Below are 18,089 nucleotides of genomic sequence, written 5' to 3'. Positions count from 1 at the left end.
CCAACAGGGCTTCTCTTATGTTCTTATGTGGCACAGAGTGTTGGACTGGATGGGCCACTGGCCTGATCCAACAGGGCTTCTCTTATGTTCTTATGTGGCACAGAGTGTTGGACTGGATGGGCCACTGGCCTGATCCAACAGGGCTTCTCTTATGTTCTTATGTGACACAGAGTGTTCGACTGGATGGGCCATTGGCCTGATCCAACAGGGCTTCTCTTATGTTCTTATGTGACACAGAGTGTTCGACTGGATGGGCCATTGGCCTGATCCAACAGGGCTTCTCTTATGTTCTTATGTGACACAGAGTGTTGGACTGGATGGGCCATTGGCCTGATCCAACATGGCTTCTCTTATGTTCTTAGTGACACAGAGTGTTGGACTGGATGGGCCACTGGCCTGATCCAACATGGCTTCTCTTATGTTCTTATGTGACACAGAGTGTTGGACTGGATTGGCCACTGGCCTGATCCAACAGGGCTTCTCTTATGTTCTTATGTGGCACAGCGTGTTGGACTGGATGGGCCATTGGCCTGCTCCAACAGGGCTTCTCTGATGTTCTTATGATTCTTCTACTGGAGACAGACATGGTTACCCTCTGAAACTTCTCATTCTTGTGTGAGTCTATAGCAGACAATCATGAATCATTCCCTAGAAATCTGCTCCGTCTCTAAGGTGCCAGTGGACTCGGATCTAAGACCAGCAGCTGCTGCTATAAAGCAGAAAACTCTTGTTTATAAAAATGTTTTTATTAGTTTTCTGGATAAGAGTCAAGGAGAAATGACTAGATTGTTAGAGTGTCTCATAAAGGAAATGAGGCTTATAAATCAGTGAACAAGAATATTAAATGGCAACAAATCACATAAAGTTCAGTGCTAAGCATGGAGCCGCAATCTAACCGACTGGAAAAGCAAATTTTGAAAGCATCAGAGAGCTCCGATCATATAGGAACCATGTCTGCCCGAAACAAATTCAGCTTTGAAGGAAGTCTGATAATTAGCTGGAATTCCCTTAGAACAAGAACAGTCATAGCTAGCTAGATTTGGAAGGGATTCCAGTGGTCATCTAGTCCAACCCCCTGCACGATGCACATTCCCCCAGTGACTCATGCTCTGCGCCCAGAGGAAGGCAAAAACCGACCAGGATCCCTGGCCCAGCCTGGCCTGGAGGGAAATTCCTTCCTGACCCAAAAGTGACTATCCGTGTTACCCTGGGCATGTAAGAATGGGCCACACGAAAGGGGTCGTCTCCCTTGTGAGTAAGTGAAGAAGACATTGGATTTATATTCCGCCCTCCACTCAAGAGTCTCAGAGCAGCTCACAATCTCCTTTATCTCCCTCCCCCACAATAGACACCCTGCGAGGTGGGTGGGGCTGAGAGGACTCTCACAGCAGCTGCCCTTTCAAGGACAACCTCTGCCAGGGCTATGGCTGACCCAAGGCCATGCCAGCAGCTGCGAGTGGAGGAGTGGGGAATCAAACCCGGTTCTCCCAGAGAAGAGAGCTCTGGCTGACCCAAGGCCATTCCAGCAGCTGCAAGTGGAGGAGTGGGGAATCCAACCCGGTTCTCCCAGATAAGAGTCTGCACACTTAGAGCTATGGCTGACCCAAGGCCATTCCAGCAGGTGCAAGTGGAGGAGTGGGGAATCCAACCCGGTTCTCCCAGATAAGAGAGCTCTGGCGGACCCAAGGCCATTCCAGCAGCTGCAAGTGGAGGAGTGGGGAATCCAACCCGGTTCTCCCAGAGAAGAGAGCTCTGGCGGACCCAAGGCCATTCCAGCAGCTGCAAGTGGAGGAGTGGGGAATCCAACCCGGTTCTCCCAGATAAGAGTCCTCTGCACACTTAACCACTACACCAAACTGGCTCTCGGTATTTGGAAGCATGTAAGAGTCTTTCATCTGGCTCAGTCTTTCCTGCCCTCTCTCTCATGATCTGCCTGTTATTCCCAGTCTTTGTTTTTGTTTTTAAAAGTTTCCTTCTAGCATGCTCATATTGTAAAGTGTGTGTGTGTATATATATATATATATATATATGTATGTATTTTATCTTTCCGTGTAAATAAAGGATTAAGAGTTTTAATAAAGGCATGTGTGTAATATTTGTTCCAGTTTGGTATCGTGGTGAAGTGTGCAGACTCTTATCTGGGAGAACCGGGTTTGACTCCCCACTCCTCCACTTGCAGCTGCTGGAATGGCCTTGGGTCAGCCAGAGCTCTCTTATCTGGGAGAACCGGGTTGGATTCCCCACTCCTCCACTTGCAGCTGCTGGAATGGCCTTGGGTCAGCCATAGCTCTCTTATCTGGGAGAACTGGGTTTGATTCCCCACTCCTCCACTTGCAGCTGCTGGAATGGCCTTGGGTCAGCCATAGCTCTCTTATCTGGGAGAACCGGGTTTGATTCCCCACTCCTCCATTTGCAGCTGCTGGAATGGCCTTGGGTCAGCCAGAGCTCTCTTATCTGGGAGAAACGGGTTGGATTCCCCCCTCCTCCACTCGCACCTGCTGGAATGGCCTTGGGTCAGTCATAGCTCTCTTATCTGGGAGAACCGGGTTGGATTCCCCACTCCTCCACTTGCACCTGCTGGAATGGCCTTGGGTCAGCCAGAGCTCTCTTATCTGGGAGAACCGGGTTTGATTCCCCCCTCCTCCACTTGCAGCTGCTGGAATGGCCTTGGGTCAGCCAGAGCTCTCTTATCTGGGAGAAACGGGTTGGATTCCCCCCTCCTCCACTCGCACCTGCTGGAATGGCCTTGGGTCAGTCATAGCTCTCTTATCTGGGAGAACCGGGTTGGATTCCCCACTCCTCCACTTGCACCTGCTGGAATGGCCTTGGGTCAGCCAGAGCTCTCTTATCTGGGAGAACCGGGTTGGATTCCCCACTCCTCCACTTGCACCTGCTGGAATGGCCTTGGGTCAGCCAGAGCTCTCTTATCTGGGAGAACCGGGTTGGATTCCCCACTCCTCCACTTGCACCTGCTGGAATGGCCTTGGGTTAGCCATAGCTCTCTTATCTGGGAGAACTGGGTTGGATTCCCCATTCCTCCACTTGCACCTGCTGGAATGGCCTTGCGTCAACCATAGCTCTAAGTGTGCAGACTCTTATCTGGGAGAACCAAGTTGGATTCCCCACTCCTGCACTTGCAGCTGCTGGAATGGCCTTGCGTGAGCTATAGCTCTGGCCAGAGGTTGTCCTTGAAAGGGCAGCTGCTGTGAGAGCCCTCTCCAGCCCCACCCACCTCACAGGGTGTCTGTTGTGGGGGAGGAAGGTAAAGGAGATTGTGAGCCGCTCTGAGACTCTTTGGAGTGGAGGGCGGGATATAAATCCAATATCATCATCATCTTCATGTCTCGCCGCTCTCAAACATCTGACATTTATTCTCTGTGGCTCTTAAACATTATAAGCAAGTTTGGCCACCCCTGTTTAGTCCCACAACTGACTTTCTTACCTAAATAAAGAGATTACCAAGATAGGGGGAGGCAAGTAATGAAGCTGTTAGAGGATCAGCTATTCCCCAGGTTGCTATATTAGCAGTACTGAAACTTAAGCAAATGTCGTTATTGCGTTGTCCTCATTAGAAGTTCTGTTCAAAATTAAACTGCTTTCTCTGGGGAAGGTATGGAAAGGGCAGGCACGTGGGCGGGGGGGGGGGAGCTCTATGTGGTGTCTTTCTTCAATTCCGTTTCCTGCATCCTCAGGCTCTTGAGCAGAATTGCCAATGTGGTAGTCATGCAGTATGTATTATTCGATTTGTTTTGCAAAATGTACACCCTGCCTTTCTGTCCTCAGAAAAGGCATTTACTCAAAGGCTAGGTATTTTCCCCAGCTATGCCATAAAAAAGAGAGAGAGAGAGAGAGAGAGAGAGAGAGTCATTTTACATTTGCATGCAAGTTACATTGCAGGTATATCACGTAATCATTTGTGCATGCATGTAACGTTTTCAATGGGGTCGTCTTCCTTGCGAGTAAGTGCAGTATTTGGAAGCGTGTCAGAGTCTTTCGTCTGAGGAGTTTCAGCCCTGGGTTGAATGTTTCACCTTACAGTCAGGACATTTTGCCTCCACCTTCTCTGTCTCTGTCTCTCTGACCGATTTTGCACTCACCCTTAAGCCGCTCTCACGTCCGTCTTCTCAGTGCGGCGTCCTCCCGATTTCCCACTATTTGCGTCAGGGCTGCAGCAAACATCACGGTGCAAATACTGAGAGGAGGATGCTGTCCTGAGAAGACAGACGTAAGAGCAGCGTAAGGGTGAGTGTGATATCGGTCTCTTTTGCTCTCTCTCTGAGTCTCTGTCTCTCTCTGTCTGTCTCTCTCTGCAAAACCTAGCACAGTGGCCGTCAACCTTTTTGGCACCAGGGACCGGTTTCATGGAAGACAGTTTTTTCACGGACAGGTTGCGGGGGGGGGGGGGGCGCAGGGTTGTTTTTTTTTTTGCTATGCCAGGCTGCCCCTCCTGCCCACGCAACATCCCTGCCCCCCCCCCCCGGGAGTCTTTAAATGGAGGGAGACTGGGGCTGTTTCTGCCTCCCTTTCCCATTTAAAGACCTTGCTGATCAGCTGATGAGTAGAGGTCTATAAATGAGGGGTAGGCTAAGGTCACAGCACTTCTGCCTCTTCTGCCGGCCTGGGACCTGGGCGGATGAAAGAGGTGGGGTGGCCTCGTTCTGAGGCTGCCTCCCCCGCAAGGGAAGGCAGCCTCGGAGCAGGGCTGTGCCGCCTCTTTAGTCCGGGGCTGCTCTGCCTCGTTCCACGGCCCGGTTGCTTGCAGGCCATGGATTGGTACTGGTCCATGGACCGGTGGTTGGGGACCCCTGGCCTAGAATAAGATGGACTTTCCCATCCATTTACCAATGGAGATTCAGTCAAACTGGAAGATGTGTTCTTGCTCCAGGTGATCCCCCCCCTCCATTCCTGGCTTTCCCTTCTGGCACAGATAAATTCAAGATTTCTGATTTCTCTCGGTCCTTCCAAGCCTCTGTAACTTTCCCCTGGAAGCTCCTTTTCCACAGCCCAGGGAGCGTGTCTGGCTGGGTTTCTCTGGACCATTACAAAGACATCTCTATTGCAGTGCTTGGGGAGTTGGGGAATGGCATGTTTGAATGCTTCCCCAGAAAAACAACTTCCTGACAGTAGAAAAGTAACACATCTGTGAGCGAGCTAGGCTGTGAGACTCTGCCCGCTTGGCATCTTTTCTGTGGTCAGGACAAGGAGCTGCTGCAGTGCAACAGTAGAGAGCGTGAGGTCTGATCCGAGTGGTCCCCAGTTCAAATGTCTCCTTTGCCAGGAATCCCTTCCCCTGGCCATTCTCTCACTCCTTCCATTCCCCATCTATCATAGGAGGGGAGACACCACCAGCCTACCTTACAAGGGTGATCAGAGGATTATTTATGCAAAGCACTTGGAATGTTGACAGCTCTGTAGAAATGGGAGGTGGTCCTCTTTACTCTGGGCATAGAACAGGGGTCACTGTGGGGAGAGGAGGCAGCCTTGAATTTCCTGCATCATGCTGGGGGTTGGACTAGATGGCCCTACAGAGGGGCCAGTTTGGTGTAGTTGTTAAATGTGCGGACTCTTATCTGGGAGAACCGGGTTTGATTCCCCACTCCTCCACTTGCAGCTGCTGGAATGGCCTTGGGTCAGCCATAGCTCTCTTATCTGGGAGAACTGGGTTTGATTCCCCACTCCTCCACTTGCAGCTGCTGGAATGGCCTTGGGTCAGCCAGAGCTCTCTTATCTGGGAGAACCGGGTTTGATTCCCCACTCCTCCACCTGCAGCTGCTGGAATGGCCTTGGGTCAGCCAGAGCTCTCTTATCTGGGAGAACCGGGTTTGATTCCCCACTCCTCCACTTGCAGCTGCTGGAATGGCCTTGGGTCAGCCAGAGCTCTCTTATCTGGGAGAACCGGGTTTGATTCCCCACTCCTCCACTTGCAGCTGCTGGAATGGCCTTGGGTCAGCCAGAGCTCTATTATCTGGGAAAACTGGGTTGGATTCCCCACTCCTCCACCTGCAGCTGCTGGAATGGCCTTGGGTCAGCCAGAGCTCTCTTATCTGGGAGAACCGGGTTTGATTCCCCACTCCTCCACTTGCAGCTGCTGGAATGGCCTTCTTGGGTCAGCCATAGCTCTGGCAGGAGTTGTCCTTGAAAGGGCAGCTGCTGGGAGAGCCCTCTCAGCCCCACTCACCTCACAGGGTATAGATACAGGACAGGGGTGGCCAACAGCAGCTCTCCAGATGTTTTTTGCCTACAGCATGGCTGGGGCTGATGGGAGTTGTAGGCAAAAACATCTGGAGAGCTACCATTGGCCACCCCTGATAATAGGAGATTGTAAGCTGCTCTCTGATTCAGAGAGAAGGGCGGGGTATAAATCTACAATTCTTCTTCTTCTTGGGGATCCCTTCCAGCTCTCTGTTTCTGTTCGATGTGGACAGGCATTCAACAGGGTTGGGTCCAGGCTGAGGATGGGACCAGGGCTATGAACCCTGTTCCCCTCACCTTCCACCCACAATGTGATATATACAAAGTGAAAAGTAGAAGACAACTGCAGATTTATACCCCACCCTTCTCTCTGAATCAGCAACTCAGAGCGGTTTACAATCGCCTTTATCTTCCTCCCCCACAACAGACACCCTGTGAGGTGGGTGGGGCTGAGAGAGGTCTCCCAGAAGTTGCCCTTTCGAACACAGCTCTGCGAGAGCTATGGCTGACCCAAAGGCCATTCAAGCAGCTGCAAGTGGAGGAGGAGGAGAAGAAGAATTGCAGATTTATACCCCACCCTTCTCTCTGAATCAGACTCAGAACGGCCTACAATCTCCTTTCCCTTCCTCCCCCACAACAGACACCCTGTGAGGTGGGTGGGGCTGAGAGAGCTCTCCCAGAAGCTGCCCTTTCAAGGTCAACACTTGTGAGAGCTATGGCTGACCCAAGGCCATTCCAGCAGGTGCAAGTGGGGAAGTGGGGAATCCAACCCGGTTCTCCCAGATAAGAGAGCTCTGGCTGACCCAAGGCCATTGCAGCAGCTGCAAGTGGAGAAGTGGGGAATCAAACCCAGTTCTCCCAGATAAGAGAGCTATGGCTGATCAAACCTGGATCAAAAAGAAGGCATTTCTTTCCCAGAAGTTTTTCCTGTCCAACTAATTTACCTTCTAACATGTAACATAAATATATACATCATTCTAGTTTGCCATTAGGAAAAAATACATTAAAATATAGTAGAAGATGGGTTTAATGAGATAAACAGCCGGTATCCCTAGTTTGAGTATGTCAATACAAAAGCATTATTCTGATAAACTATCCTAAAAGAGAAATACATTGGAATACTGTGGATATATTGCCCTACTTGGTGAAAGTGGGCTTAGCATCTGTAATGAGATAAAAAAACAAAACAGCATCTCCGTTCAGGCCATTCCAGCAACTGCAAGTGGAGGAGTGAGGATTCAAACCTGGTTCTCCCAAATAAGAGTCCTCTGCATACTTAACCACTACAACAAACTGGATTTTGCCAAAGCAGAGAAAGACTTACAAGACAGACTTCCTGGGGAAGTGGTGGGCTCTCCTTCCTTGGAGGTTTTTAAGCAGAGGCTAGATGGCCCTCGGACAGCAATGCTGATTCTGTGAATGAGGCAGATCGTGGGAGGGAGGGCAGGGAGGGCTGCATCAGGGCCTAGTTCTCGTGGCCCCTTCTTGCACACCCAGGGAAATGCGGATGGCCACTTTGGGGTCAGGCAGCCATTTTCCTCCAGGCCAATTTGGCCAGGGGTCCTGGAGTTGAGTTGAATTTAGCTTGTTGCCATCTTCTGCACATGGGACAGGGCTCATGAAGGGGGGGGGGGAGGCAAGAGGTATTCATGAATTTCCTGCATTGTGCAGGGCGGGGTTTGGGCTAGGTGACCGTGGAGGTCCCTTCCAGCTCTGTGATTCTATGAAGACATGTGCATTTGCATGCTTTGAAAGAATCTTTCTGGTGCGTCTGCAGCACAGAAAAGCTTTGCGTGCCAGTCGTCTTTTTTTTTGAGGCAAGGCGTGAGAACAGTGTCGGCTCCCTTTTTCTTCTTGATTAGGAACGTCTTCTGGATTCTGCCCCAATGAAGCACCAAGGAGCCAGGCAGTTTTAATGAGGGACCCTCTCTGTGTGCTGGATTTGCTGGCTGCAAACCAGTGATGCTTCTGTTCCATAGAGGAGGAAATGGGATTGAATAGCAGGGATTTTTAAGGGAGGAAGGGGAATAGAGAATTGGAGGCCTGGCTTCAGTTGGAATTTTTTATTGTAAGCCACCGCAACCATTGATCAAGTTCTGTTGTTTTGTGATTAGTGGTCTCTCTCCATAATGAGAATGTTGGATCTCCCCAATTTTGAGCAAGTCCCAGCTCGCTACTGAAACTCAGGTAGTTTCTTCTTTGTTAGCTGCAGCCTGATGTTAACGCAGGCTATTTTATTTATATTTATTTATTTATATTTTGACTTATATCCCGCCCTTCCCACCGAAGTGGCTCAGGGCGGCTCACAACACATAAACTTACACAAGTTTATCTTAAAAACATTTACATAGTAAGGATTAAAACAATAAATTAATAAGACATAAGACATAAAAACCAGCGGTCTGTTAAATGCATTCTAATTCCATCCAGAAATTCTCAGTGTCAGTTAGTTGTTGTAGGCCAGCCGGAAGAGGACTGTTTTACAGGCCCTGTGGAACTGCCCTAGGTCCCGCAGGGCTAGCGTTCCGTCGCCTGAGGTTGGCTCCATTTGCATGATTTGTGGCCAAATTCTGGTCCGAGAGACTCACCTGTGCATTAATGTGGCATTCTTTCAATACTACTCGTGATTGCAATGCACACTTTGTAATGGTTACTGATATTTGACCTGCAATTTAATCGTTTGGCTCAAGACCTCTGGCTGAAGGAGCTTCTTGCTAATAAAGGAAAGGAAGCCGACTTGAGCCACAAAGAAAGGTGGGGTATAAATAAATCTGATAAGCCCGTGTTTTTTTCGTTTGGCTCATACGGTTGCAAAAAAAAAGGGCATCAGAGCTCTTGCTTCGATTCTCCTCCTGCACATCTGGGGACCTTGTGTTCCCTTCCGTTGCCACTGTGGGGTAAGAAGGCCAACTCGCTAGAAAGGCAATGTCGTTTGGGGATCTTTGGACCGGTGCAACTGTGGTTGTTTTGGGTTGAGCCCCTTTGCAGCTTCGGGGGCGGAGGATGGCAAAGGGAAGCTGTTGGAAGGGAAATTAAAACGGAGACCTTGTCAGGCCTCTGTACGCTCACCCCCTGCCGATTCTCCGGCTGTGTGATCAATGGGACGTTCTTTTTCTTTTCTGTTTCCAGATAACCTTTTTCATGTTGCTGTCGGCCGTCTGTGTCATGCTGAACTTGGCGGGTTCCATTCTCTCCTGCCAGAACGCTCAGCTGGTGGACTCCTTGGAAGGGTGTCAGTTGGTAAGTGACGGAGAGCCAATATTTCAGGACAGATTTTTTTTAAAAGCCCTTGTCTCTTGCTTCTGGGAAAGGAAAGGGGGGGGCTGCTGCTCTCAGAGGGGTTTGCGCAGCTTCTGAGCTGGAAAAGGTGTCTAGAGCCAGTTTGGTGTAGTGGTTAAGTGTGCGGACTCTGATCTGGGAGAACCGGGTTTGATTCCCCACTCCTCCACTTGCAGCTGCTAGCATGGCCTTGGGTCAGCCATGGCTCTGGCAGAGGTTGTCCTTGAAAGGGCAGCTGCTGTGAGAGCCCTCTCCAGCCCCACCTACCTCACAGGGTGTTTGTTGTGGGGGAGGAAGGTAAAGGAGATTGGGAGCCGCTCTGAGACTCTTCGGAGTGGAGGGTGGGATATAAATCCAATATCTTCTTCTTCTTCTAGAGTTAAGTTTGGGGGATGTAACGGCAGCACCGGTGTGATTTGTGGGATGTGGAGGGAATTTAAACTTTGAGAAAGTGACTTTGTCTGCAGGGAACATTGTGAGCCAATGTACGTTGCAGTTTGCTGTATCTAAAAAAGAGGCAGTAAAGGAACTCCAGGGTTGCTACGCAGAGGCAGGCAATGGCAAACCACCTCTGAACATCTCTTGCCTTGACCTGGATGGCCCAGGTTAGACTGTTCTTGTCAGACTTCAGAAGCTAAGCAGGGTCGTCACTGGTTAGTATTTGGGTAGGAGACTATCAAGGGACACCTGGGTTGCTACGCAGAGGCAGGCAATGGCAAACCACCTCTGAACATCTCTTGCCTTGACCTGGATGGCCCAGGCTAGCTCAGCCTCATCAGATCTCAGAAGCTAAGCAGGGTCAGCCCTGGTTAGTCCTTGGAGGGGAGACCACCAAGGAACACCCACCAGGGTTGCTCTGCAGAGGCAGGCAATGGCAAACCACCTCTGACCGTTTGTCCTGAATTGGATGGCCCAGGCTAGTCTGATCGCACCAGATCTCATGAAGCTAAGCAGGGTCAGTGCTTGGATGGGAGGCCACCAAGGAAGTCCAGGGTCGCTACTCAGAGGCGGGCAATGGCAATGAACGTCTCTTGCCTTGAGAACCCACCAGGCCCACCGTAAGTCAGCTGTGTCTTGACACAATTATTGTTGTTGTTGTTATGTTGTTGTTATTATAAATGCTATCTATGAATTTATATTTTATAAAATTATAAAGATGTAAGTGTCTGGGGAGCAGGAAGGGAAGGGGTGTGGGGGGCTGTACCTCCTTGTTGGGGTGTCAGCAACCGATGGCACAGACAAAGGGGTCCTGGGGGGGAGGGTCTTGAGCCAGCACCCTTTGGTAGGAGGCAATTGAGCTGCGGATTCTTGGTTCTGCCTTGGGGGCCTCACATCTCTTGCTTTCAGTACAGTTCGGTGGAGGTCTGTTTTCTTCTTCCCACCCTCTCTCTTGCTGTCACCACCACCTCTTCCTTCCTTATCCAGGCAGATGGTTGGTGCTTGTAACCGTTTCAGCCAGGCTTTCTAAAAGAGGAATGTTGCTCGAAAGAAACCGCTTGGGAAAGGGTGGAAAAGGGAAAGATCCAGAGGAAGGATCCAAGACACCTGAAGGTGAGGGTGGCAGGCCCTGGTGCCTGCTGGTGTCTGTGGGGTGGGCAAGGGGGTCACTGGCCTTTCTGAACACGTGGGTACCAGCATTTTTTTTTTGTAGCAGGAACTCCTTTGCCTATTAGGCTGCTCACCCCTGATGTAGCCAATCCACCTGGAGCTTACAGTAGGCCCTGTACGAAGAGCCCTGTAAGCTCTTGGAGGATTGGCTACATCAGGAGGGTGTGTCCTGATATGAGGAGCAGGAGGAGAAGGAGAAGAAGGAGAAGAAGAAGTAGTCCATCAGTGGCTATGGCTAACCCATAAGCTGTAAGTGGAGGAGTAGGGAATCAAACCCAGTTCTCCCAGATAAGAGTCCACACACTTAACCACTATACCAAACAGGCCATAACCCAGGTACCATGAAGAGGTCCATCAGAAGAAGGTGATGATGATGATGACGATATTGGATTTATATCCTGCCCTTCTCTCTGAATCAGAGTCGGCTTACAATCTCCTTTATCTTCTCCCCTCACAACAGACACCTTGTGAGGTAGGAGGGGCTGAGAGGACTCTCACAGCAGCTGCCCTTTCAAGGACAACTCCTGCGATGCCTATGGCTGACCCAAGGCCATTCCAGCAGCTGCAAGTGGAGGAGTGGGGAATCCAACCCGGTTCTCCCAGATATGAGAGCTCTGGCTGTCCCAAGGCCATTCCAGCAGCTGCAAGTGGAGGAGTGGGGAATCAAACCCGGTTCTCCCAGATAAGAGTCCTCTGCACACTTCACCACCACACCAAGGACAACCTCTGCCAGAGCTCTGGCTGACCCAAGGCCATTTCAGCAGCTGCAAGTGGAGGAGTGGGGAAATCAAACTCAGTTCTCTCAGATAAGAGTCCACACACTTAACCACTACACCCAACTGGTGTTTGGTTCCTGCTGTTAGGCGTTCTTGCTACAAAAGAAGCCCTGGTGGGTGCTTCTGGAATTCTGACACAAGGCAGTGAGCGCAATCACAAAATGGCCGCTGAGGGAGACAGGCCATAACATGGTCGCCCCAGAAGGTTGAGCTGGCCACACTCACAGAGGAAGTTGAAGTGCAGGGGACAAGATGAGTAATTTTTAAGCCCCACCCACTTTCTAAAAACACGTGGTAGGCTCCAGGAATATGTTGGTGGGTGCCCTGGTTGGAGACCCCTGACCTAGAAGCTATGCTCTGCAATTCAGGGTACCTGAAGTCTGTCCCTGAAAGCTGGAATCAAGGAATCCAGACTGCCGACTGAAGCAGGTAAATATTCTTTTCACCCAGCTTACGTGACAAATGTTTATACCACACTTGGATAGGCCAGGTGTTCCACACAACCTGCAGGTCGTGTGGACAAGCGACAAGAGCCAGGTTGGTGTTGTGGTTAAGTGCATGGACTCTTATCTAAGAGAACCGGGTTTGATTCCCCACTCCTCCACTTGCAGCTACCGGAATGGCCTTGGGTCAGCCATAGCTCTGGCAGAGGTTGTCCTTGAAAGGGCAGCTGCTGCAAGAGCTCTCTTAGCCCCACCTACCTCACAAGGTGTCTGTTGGTAAAGGAGATAAAGGTAAAGAAAATCAAGGAGATTGTGACCACCCTGAGAGTCAGAGTATAAGGTGGGATATAAATCCAATATCATCATCTTCTTCATATATCCAGTTCCTTTTTGGCTGTAAAAGATATTTGGGAACGGAACACGTAGACTATTCACCACCTTGATCTTAGTTCAGGCTGTGACATTTCTCCTCCCATTCTGTCCTAGAGCCTTAGCCAAGGGATGAGTGACGGTTATTGCGCCGTGGGTGTAAAGCAATCCCGGGTGTTATTTTTATATAGCTCTTTGGATTATTTCACCTAATTTGCCAATATACGGCCAACCGCTTGTTTTCTCTCTGCATCAGCGCTTCCGCCACCTCCTCCACGAGGATTCTGCTGTTTCCATAGCAAATCTGATTCATTTCAAACGTGGCGGAGGAGAGTTTTATAGTACCAGGGACCACCCAAAAGACAAACCAGTGTAGTTCTGGATCGAATCTAGCCCGAACTGTTTATAGAAGCTAAAAATGACCAGACTTGGTGAATGCATTTAAAGTTTCTTTCTTTCCACCCTTCCATCTATTTGCTTTTCTTCCTTCCTTCCTTCCTTCCTTCCTTCCTTCCTTCCTTCCTTCCTTCCTTCCTTCCTTCCTTCCTTCCTTCCTTCCTTCCTTCCTTCCTTCCTTCCTTCCTTCCTTCCTTCCTTCCTTCCTTCCTTCCTTCCGTGGACTCTTGTCTGGGAGAACAGGGTTCGATTCCTCACTCCTCACTTGCAGCTGCTGGAATGGCCTTGGGTCAGCCATAGCTCTGGCAGAGGTTGTCCTTGAAAAGGCAACTGCTGGGAGAGCTCTCTCAGCCCCACCCACCTCACAGAGTGTCTGTTGTGGGGGAGGAAAATAAAGGAGATTGTGAGCCACTCTGAGATTCGGAGTGGAGGGCAGGATATAAATTCAATATCTTCTTCACCTTCCTTCCTTCCTTCCTTCCTTCCTTCCTTCCTTCCTTCCTTCCTTCCTTCCTTCCTTCCTTCCTTCCTTCCTTCCTTCCTTCCTTCCTTCCTTCCTTCCTTCCTTCCTTCCTTCCTGTTGTTTATTCTACGTGGCTCTCACATTAAGCAAGTTTGGCCACTGCTGGTCTGAAAGGTGCCACTGGACTCCCACCTTGTTCTGTTTCTTTTGGGCGATGTGATGTGTGCAGAGCTGGTCCTTTTGTCTGTTCTGAACACTCTTGAAATCAGCCTGCATTGGAAATCGTGTATGCTGGAGGGAGGGAAGGGGGGCATTCCCCCTCTCCACGCTGTTTGCAGTTTTGTAGAATATCCATATCCCGTTTGGCACACAGAGAATGCATCTCAGGGCTGAGTGTTTCAATAACGCGTAGCTGACCTTGCCGCAGAATGTGTCTGTCATCCTTGTGGGACAAAATAGTCACGGTTCACTCCTGCCCACTAATGAAATATTCTACAGGCTTTGCTGGTAAAGAAAACAGCTTCCAAGTTTGTAGGGTCACCAGCTCTGTTTTGGGAGACAGGTGGAGATTTTGAGGGCGGGGTTTGGAGAAGGGAGGGGCTTCAGTGTGTGTGTGGGGGGGGGATACAGTGCCATAGAGCAGGGGTGTCAAACGTGTGGCCCAGGGGCCAAATCCGGCCCTCAGAGGGCTCCTATCAGGCCCCTGAACAACTGACTATCATCTGCTTCCTTCTCTTTCTCTCTTGCTTCCTTCTGCATAACACCTTGCTTTGCAAGGCTTGTTCAGTCACACAAGAACTACAGAGCAAAACCTCTGTTTTCTCCATTGGCTGAGGCTCCTCCCTTGCGGAGGAAGGGGGGAGGGAGAGCTTGCTCTGCCAGGCTCTCTCAGTCGCACAGCAGAGCTACTGAGCCAAGCCTCTCTTCCTTCTCTTGGCTGAGGCTCCATCCCCTCCTAGTCCCCTGGGGAAGGAAGAAAAGAGCCAGAGCTTCCTTTGCCCAGTTCCTTGGATCCCATGGGAGAAATACCAAAAAGCACCTTTAAGACCAATGAATGCTAAGGTTTTAAGCATGTTTTAAGGTGTTTTTTAATTGTGTTTCTCTGTGTCCTTTATAACGTTTATATCTCTGCTACCTAATCTTAAATAGGTCCACATACAGCCCGGCCCAACATGGCCCAGCCCAACAAGGTCTCATTTATGTCAGATCCAGCCCTCATAACAAATGAGTTTGACATCCTTGCCTTAGAGTCCACCCTCCACAGCAACAGTCTTCTCCAGGGAAACCTGATCTCTGTCATGTGTGGGGTTGTTTTCTGCTGCCCCAGAAGGCAGGACCAGAACCAGTGGGTTGAGATTAAATCAGAAGAGTTGTCAACTAAAGATTAGGAAGAACTTCCTGACAGTTAGAGCGGTTCCTCAGTGGAACAGGCTTCCTCCTCGGGAAGTGGTGGGCTCTCCTTCCTTGGAGGTTTTGAAGCAGAAGCTAGATGGCCACCTGACAGCGATGCTGATCCTGTGAACTTAGGGGGAGGTGTTTGTGGGTTCCCTGCATTGTGCAGGGGGTTGGACTAGATGACCCTGGAGGTCCCTTCCAACTCTGATTCTATGTGGAGATAAGCTGTAACAGAAGAAGGAGAAGGCTGTGGATTCATACCCCGCCCTTATCTCTGAATCAGAGACTCAGAGCAGCTTACAATCTCCTACATCTTCTCCCCCGACAACATACACCCTGTGAGGTGGGTGGGGCTGAGGGGGCTCTCACAGCAGCTGCCCTTTCAAAAACAACTCTGCAAGAGCTATGGCTGACCCAAGGCCATTCTAGCAGGTGCAGGTGGAGGAGTGGGGAATCAAACCCGGTTCTCCCAGATAAGAGAGCTATGGCTGACCCAAGGCCATTCCAGCAGGTGCAAGTGGAGGAGTGGGGAATCAAACCCGGCTCTCCCAGATAAGAGCCTGCACACTTCACCACTGCACCAAAACTGACTCTCACTACATCAAACAGCAGATCTCTAGGAGCTGCCTGGGAGTTGGCAACCATACAAGGTAGCTTGTTGTGAATTGCTTTTTTCTCTGTTTTTGCTTTCAGTGTGTATTACTGGATTTTGGGGGAGGGACCAAGTGTTGTTTTGCAACCATGACAACTGGAAACCCTATTCTGAAAACTCGGTTGCAGCACTCTTTTGCAAATAAGGAGCCTTTAAAAAAAAGAGTGAGAGAGATTGAACCTTACAGGAGAAGTCTGTAGTTTGGTTGATTGGTTTATTTGCAATGATTCAGTTGATGTACTTGAGCATTTTTTGTGCAGTCCCCAGTGAAGCGTGCGCATGGCTGCGCAAAAGCGGTGCTGGGTCGAGGGCTCTCTCGAATCCGAGAAAGCTCAAACCCTCTTCGGGCTTAGTAGCGCGACACAGTTGCACTTTTCAGTTGCAAAACGCACAACAGAGACCTTTCGAGAGTTCTCGTTGCGAGTTCCCAGGCAGTCAAATGTAGCCGGAAAAAGGAGACCTTTCCCTGAAGTTATTTGCTGGCAAAAGAAAATGCGGTAAAAGTGCTTGCAAAAAATGAGTCATTCGTAGGTGACTGTTCCCGCCTCACCTTTCCTGCCAGAAGTTGGAGAATTTGCATAGAGAAAGGTCATTTTCATTAAAACAGACTTAGTGTTCCATCCCAGGTTGTCTATTTCTATACTCGGCGTCTGTACACAAATATAAATCCGGTCTCCCACGAAACAAAAAGGGAGAGGTTTTGGGAGATGCGTACGGCAGTGGGAGATAAAAACCCAGCCACCGGCACACGTTAATGCGAACGGCTCCAGAGTTCTCCAGCTCATTAAAAGGTTCCACGGCAGGTGTGGGAGAGGGGGGGGGGGCAGAGAGGCTCAGGTGGTTTCCTGTCTTCAGGTATGGCAGAGGGAGGCATGGGAGGCTACTTCATGCTTGTTTGCTTATCCTGAGTCTGTTTAAAACAATTTTATTGATAACATATGGTAACAATATCTAATTATATCATTACTATCTCTAACCCATATGATATTTTCCAATCCCCCCCTCCCTCCGTTACTAGACTCCCGCCGAGGTTATATACTTAAGTTCAGTTATAAAGGTACCCTTAACCAATCAAAGTTCAATATCTTTCTTTCTCATATTGCTTAGCTTCTGAGATCTGATGAGATCTCTCTCTACAGGCTGTGGCTGGGTGGCTCAAACAGCGGGCTGAGGCTAAACCCAGCGAAGACAGAGGTCCTTTGCTTGGGCCGTCGTGGCCCAGGGGGGGAAATACCCCTTCCGGTTTTTGACGGTGCGCCGCTGATGGCGGCGCACAGGGTCAAGAGCCTGGGGGTACTTCTGGAGCCTTCCTTAACTATGGAGGCCCAGATAGCAGCCACTGCCAAGTCCGCATTTTTCCATCTTAGGCGGGCTAGGCAGCTGGCTCCCTTCCTGGAACGCGACGATCTAGCAACGGTGATCCATGCTACGGTCACCTCGAGGTTGGACTACTGCAATGCCCTCTACATGGGGCTGCCCCTGTGTCGAACCCGGAAATTGCAGCTGGTGCAGAACGCCGCCGCCCGGCTGTTATTGGGGCTCCCAAGGTGGGAGCACATTCAGCCGGGACTTCGGGCGCTGCACTGGCTGCCAATATCCTACCGAGTTCGATACAAGGTGCTGGTTATTACCTTTAAAGCCCTATATGGTCTAGGACCTGCCTACCTGAGGGACCGTCTCTCCCCGCATGTTCCCCAGAGAGCACTGAGATCGGGATCTCAAAATCTTTTGGTTGTCCCCGGGCCAAAGGAGGCCCGCTTGAAGATCACAAGAGACCGGGCCTTCTCTGTAATGGCTCCATTTTGGTGGAACCAGCTGCCGGAGGAGGTAAGGGCCCTGCGGGATCTCACCCAATTCCGCAGGGCCTGTAAGACAGTCCTCTTCCGGCTGGCCCACAACTAACGGCCCTGTATACCGACTACCGAATGCTGTATATTGTATACTGAATTTTTACCTGAAGCTGAATGGAGTGTAGCTTTACGACTGCTGGCTGTTTTAATTATGTATAGTTATAACAAATGTTTTATTTTAATTATATATTGTGAATTGTTAATTTAAAGTGTAATTTTATACTTTTATGTTAGTTTTATATATGTTGTAAGCCGCCCTGAGCCACTCGATGGGAAGGGCGGGATATAAATCCCAGATAAATAAATAAATAAAAATAAAAATATTCATATTAAAAAATTGTCCAATGTCTTTTTACATTCCACTCTTTCTCTATGTATCCTCTAAATTTCTTCCACTCCTTTTTAAACACATCCAAATCATAGTCTCTTAAAGTTCTTGTTAACTTGTCCATCTCACTCCACGATAAAACTTTCACAATCCAATCCCATCTCTCTGGTATTTTTTCTTGCTTCCACAACTGCGCATACAATGTCCTAGCAGCTGAGAGCAAATACCAAATTAGAGTCCTATCTTCTTTTGGAAATTTTTCCATTTGTAATCCCAGCAGAAAAGTCTTTGCAACTTTCTTAAAGTCGTATCCCAAAATTTTAGAAATTTCTTGTTGT

The 18,089-nt window shown here is 49.7% G+C and overlaps 1 protein-coding gene across 1 annotated transcript in view; it reads left to right on the top strand.

The window, feature by feature from the left end:
- Positions 1–18,089, top strand: part of ENTREP2 (endosomal transmembrane epsin interactor 2) — a 277,123-nt gene that overhangs the window by 167,839 nt on the left and 91,195 nt on the right. The window contains exon 3 of the mRNA XM_060259900.1: positions 9,322–9,432. Within this exon, the coding sequence (XP_060115883.1) occupies positions 9,322–9,432 (111 nt within the window). The remainder of the gene's footprint in view (positions 1–9,321; positions 9,433–18,089) is intronic.

The sequence above is a fragment of the Heteronotia binoei genome, chromosome 19 (genome assembly GCF_032191835.1).
Source record: "Heteronotia binoei isolate CCM8104 ecotype False Entrance Well chromosome 19, APGP_CSIRO_Hbin_v1, whole genome shotgun sequence".
In the NCBI taxonomy this organism is placed as follows: Eukaryota; Metazoa; Chordata; class Lepidosauria; order Squamata; family Gekkonidae; genus Heteronotia; species Heteronotia binoei.
Note: the sequence above shows the minus strand (reverse complement) of the source record. Positions and strands in the feature narration are given on the sequence as shown.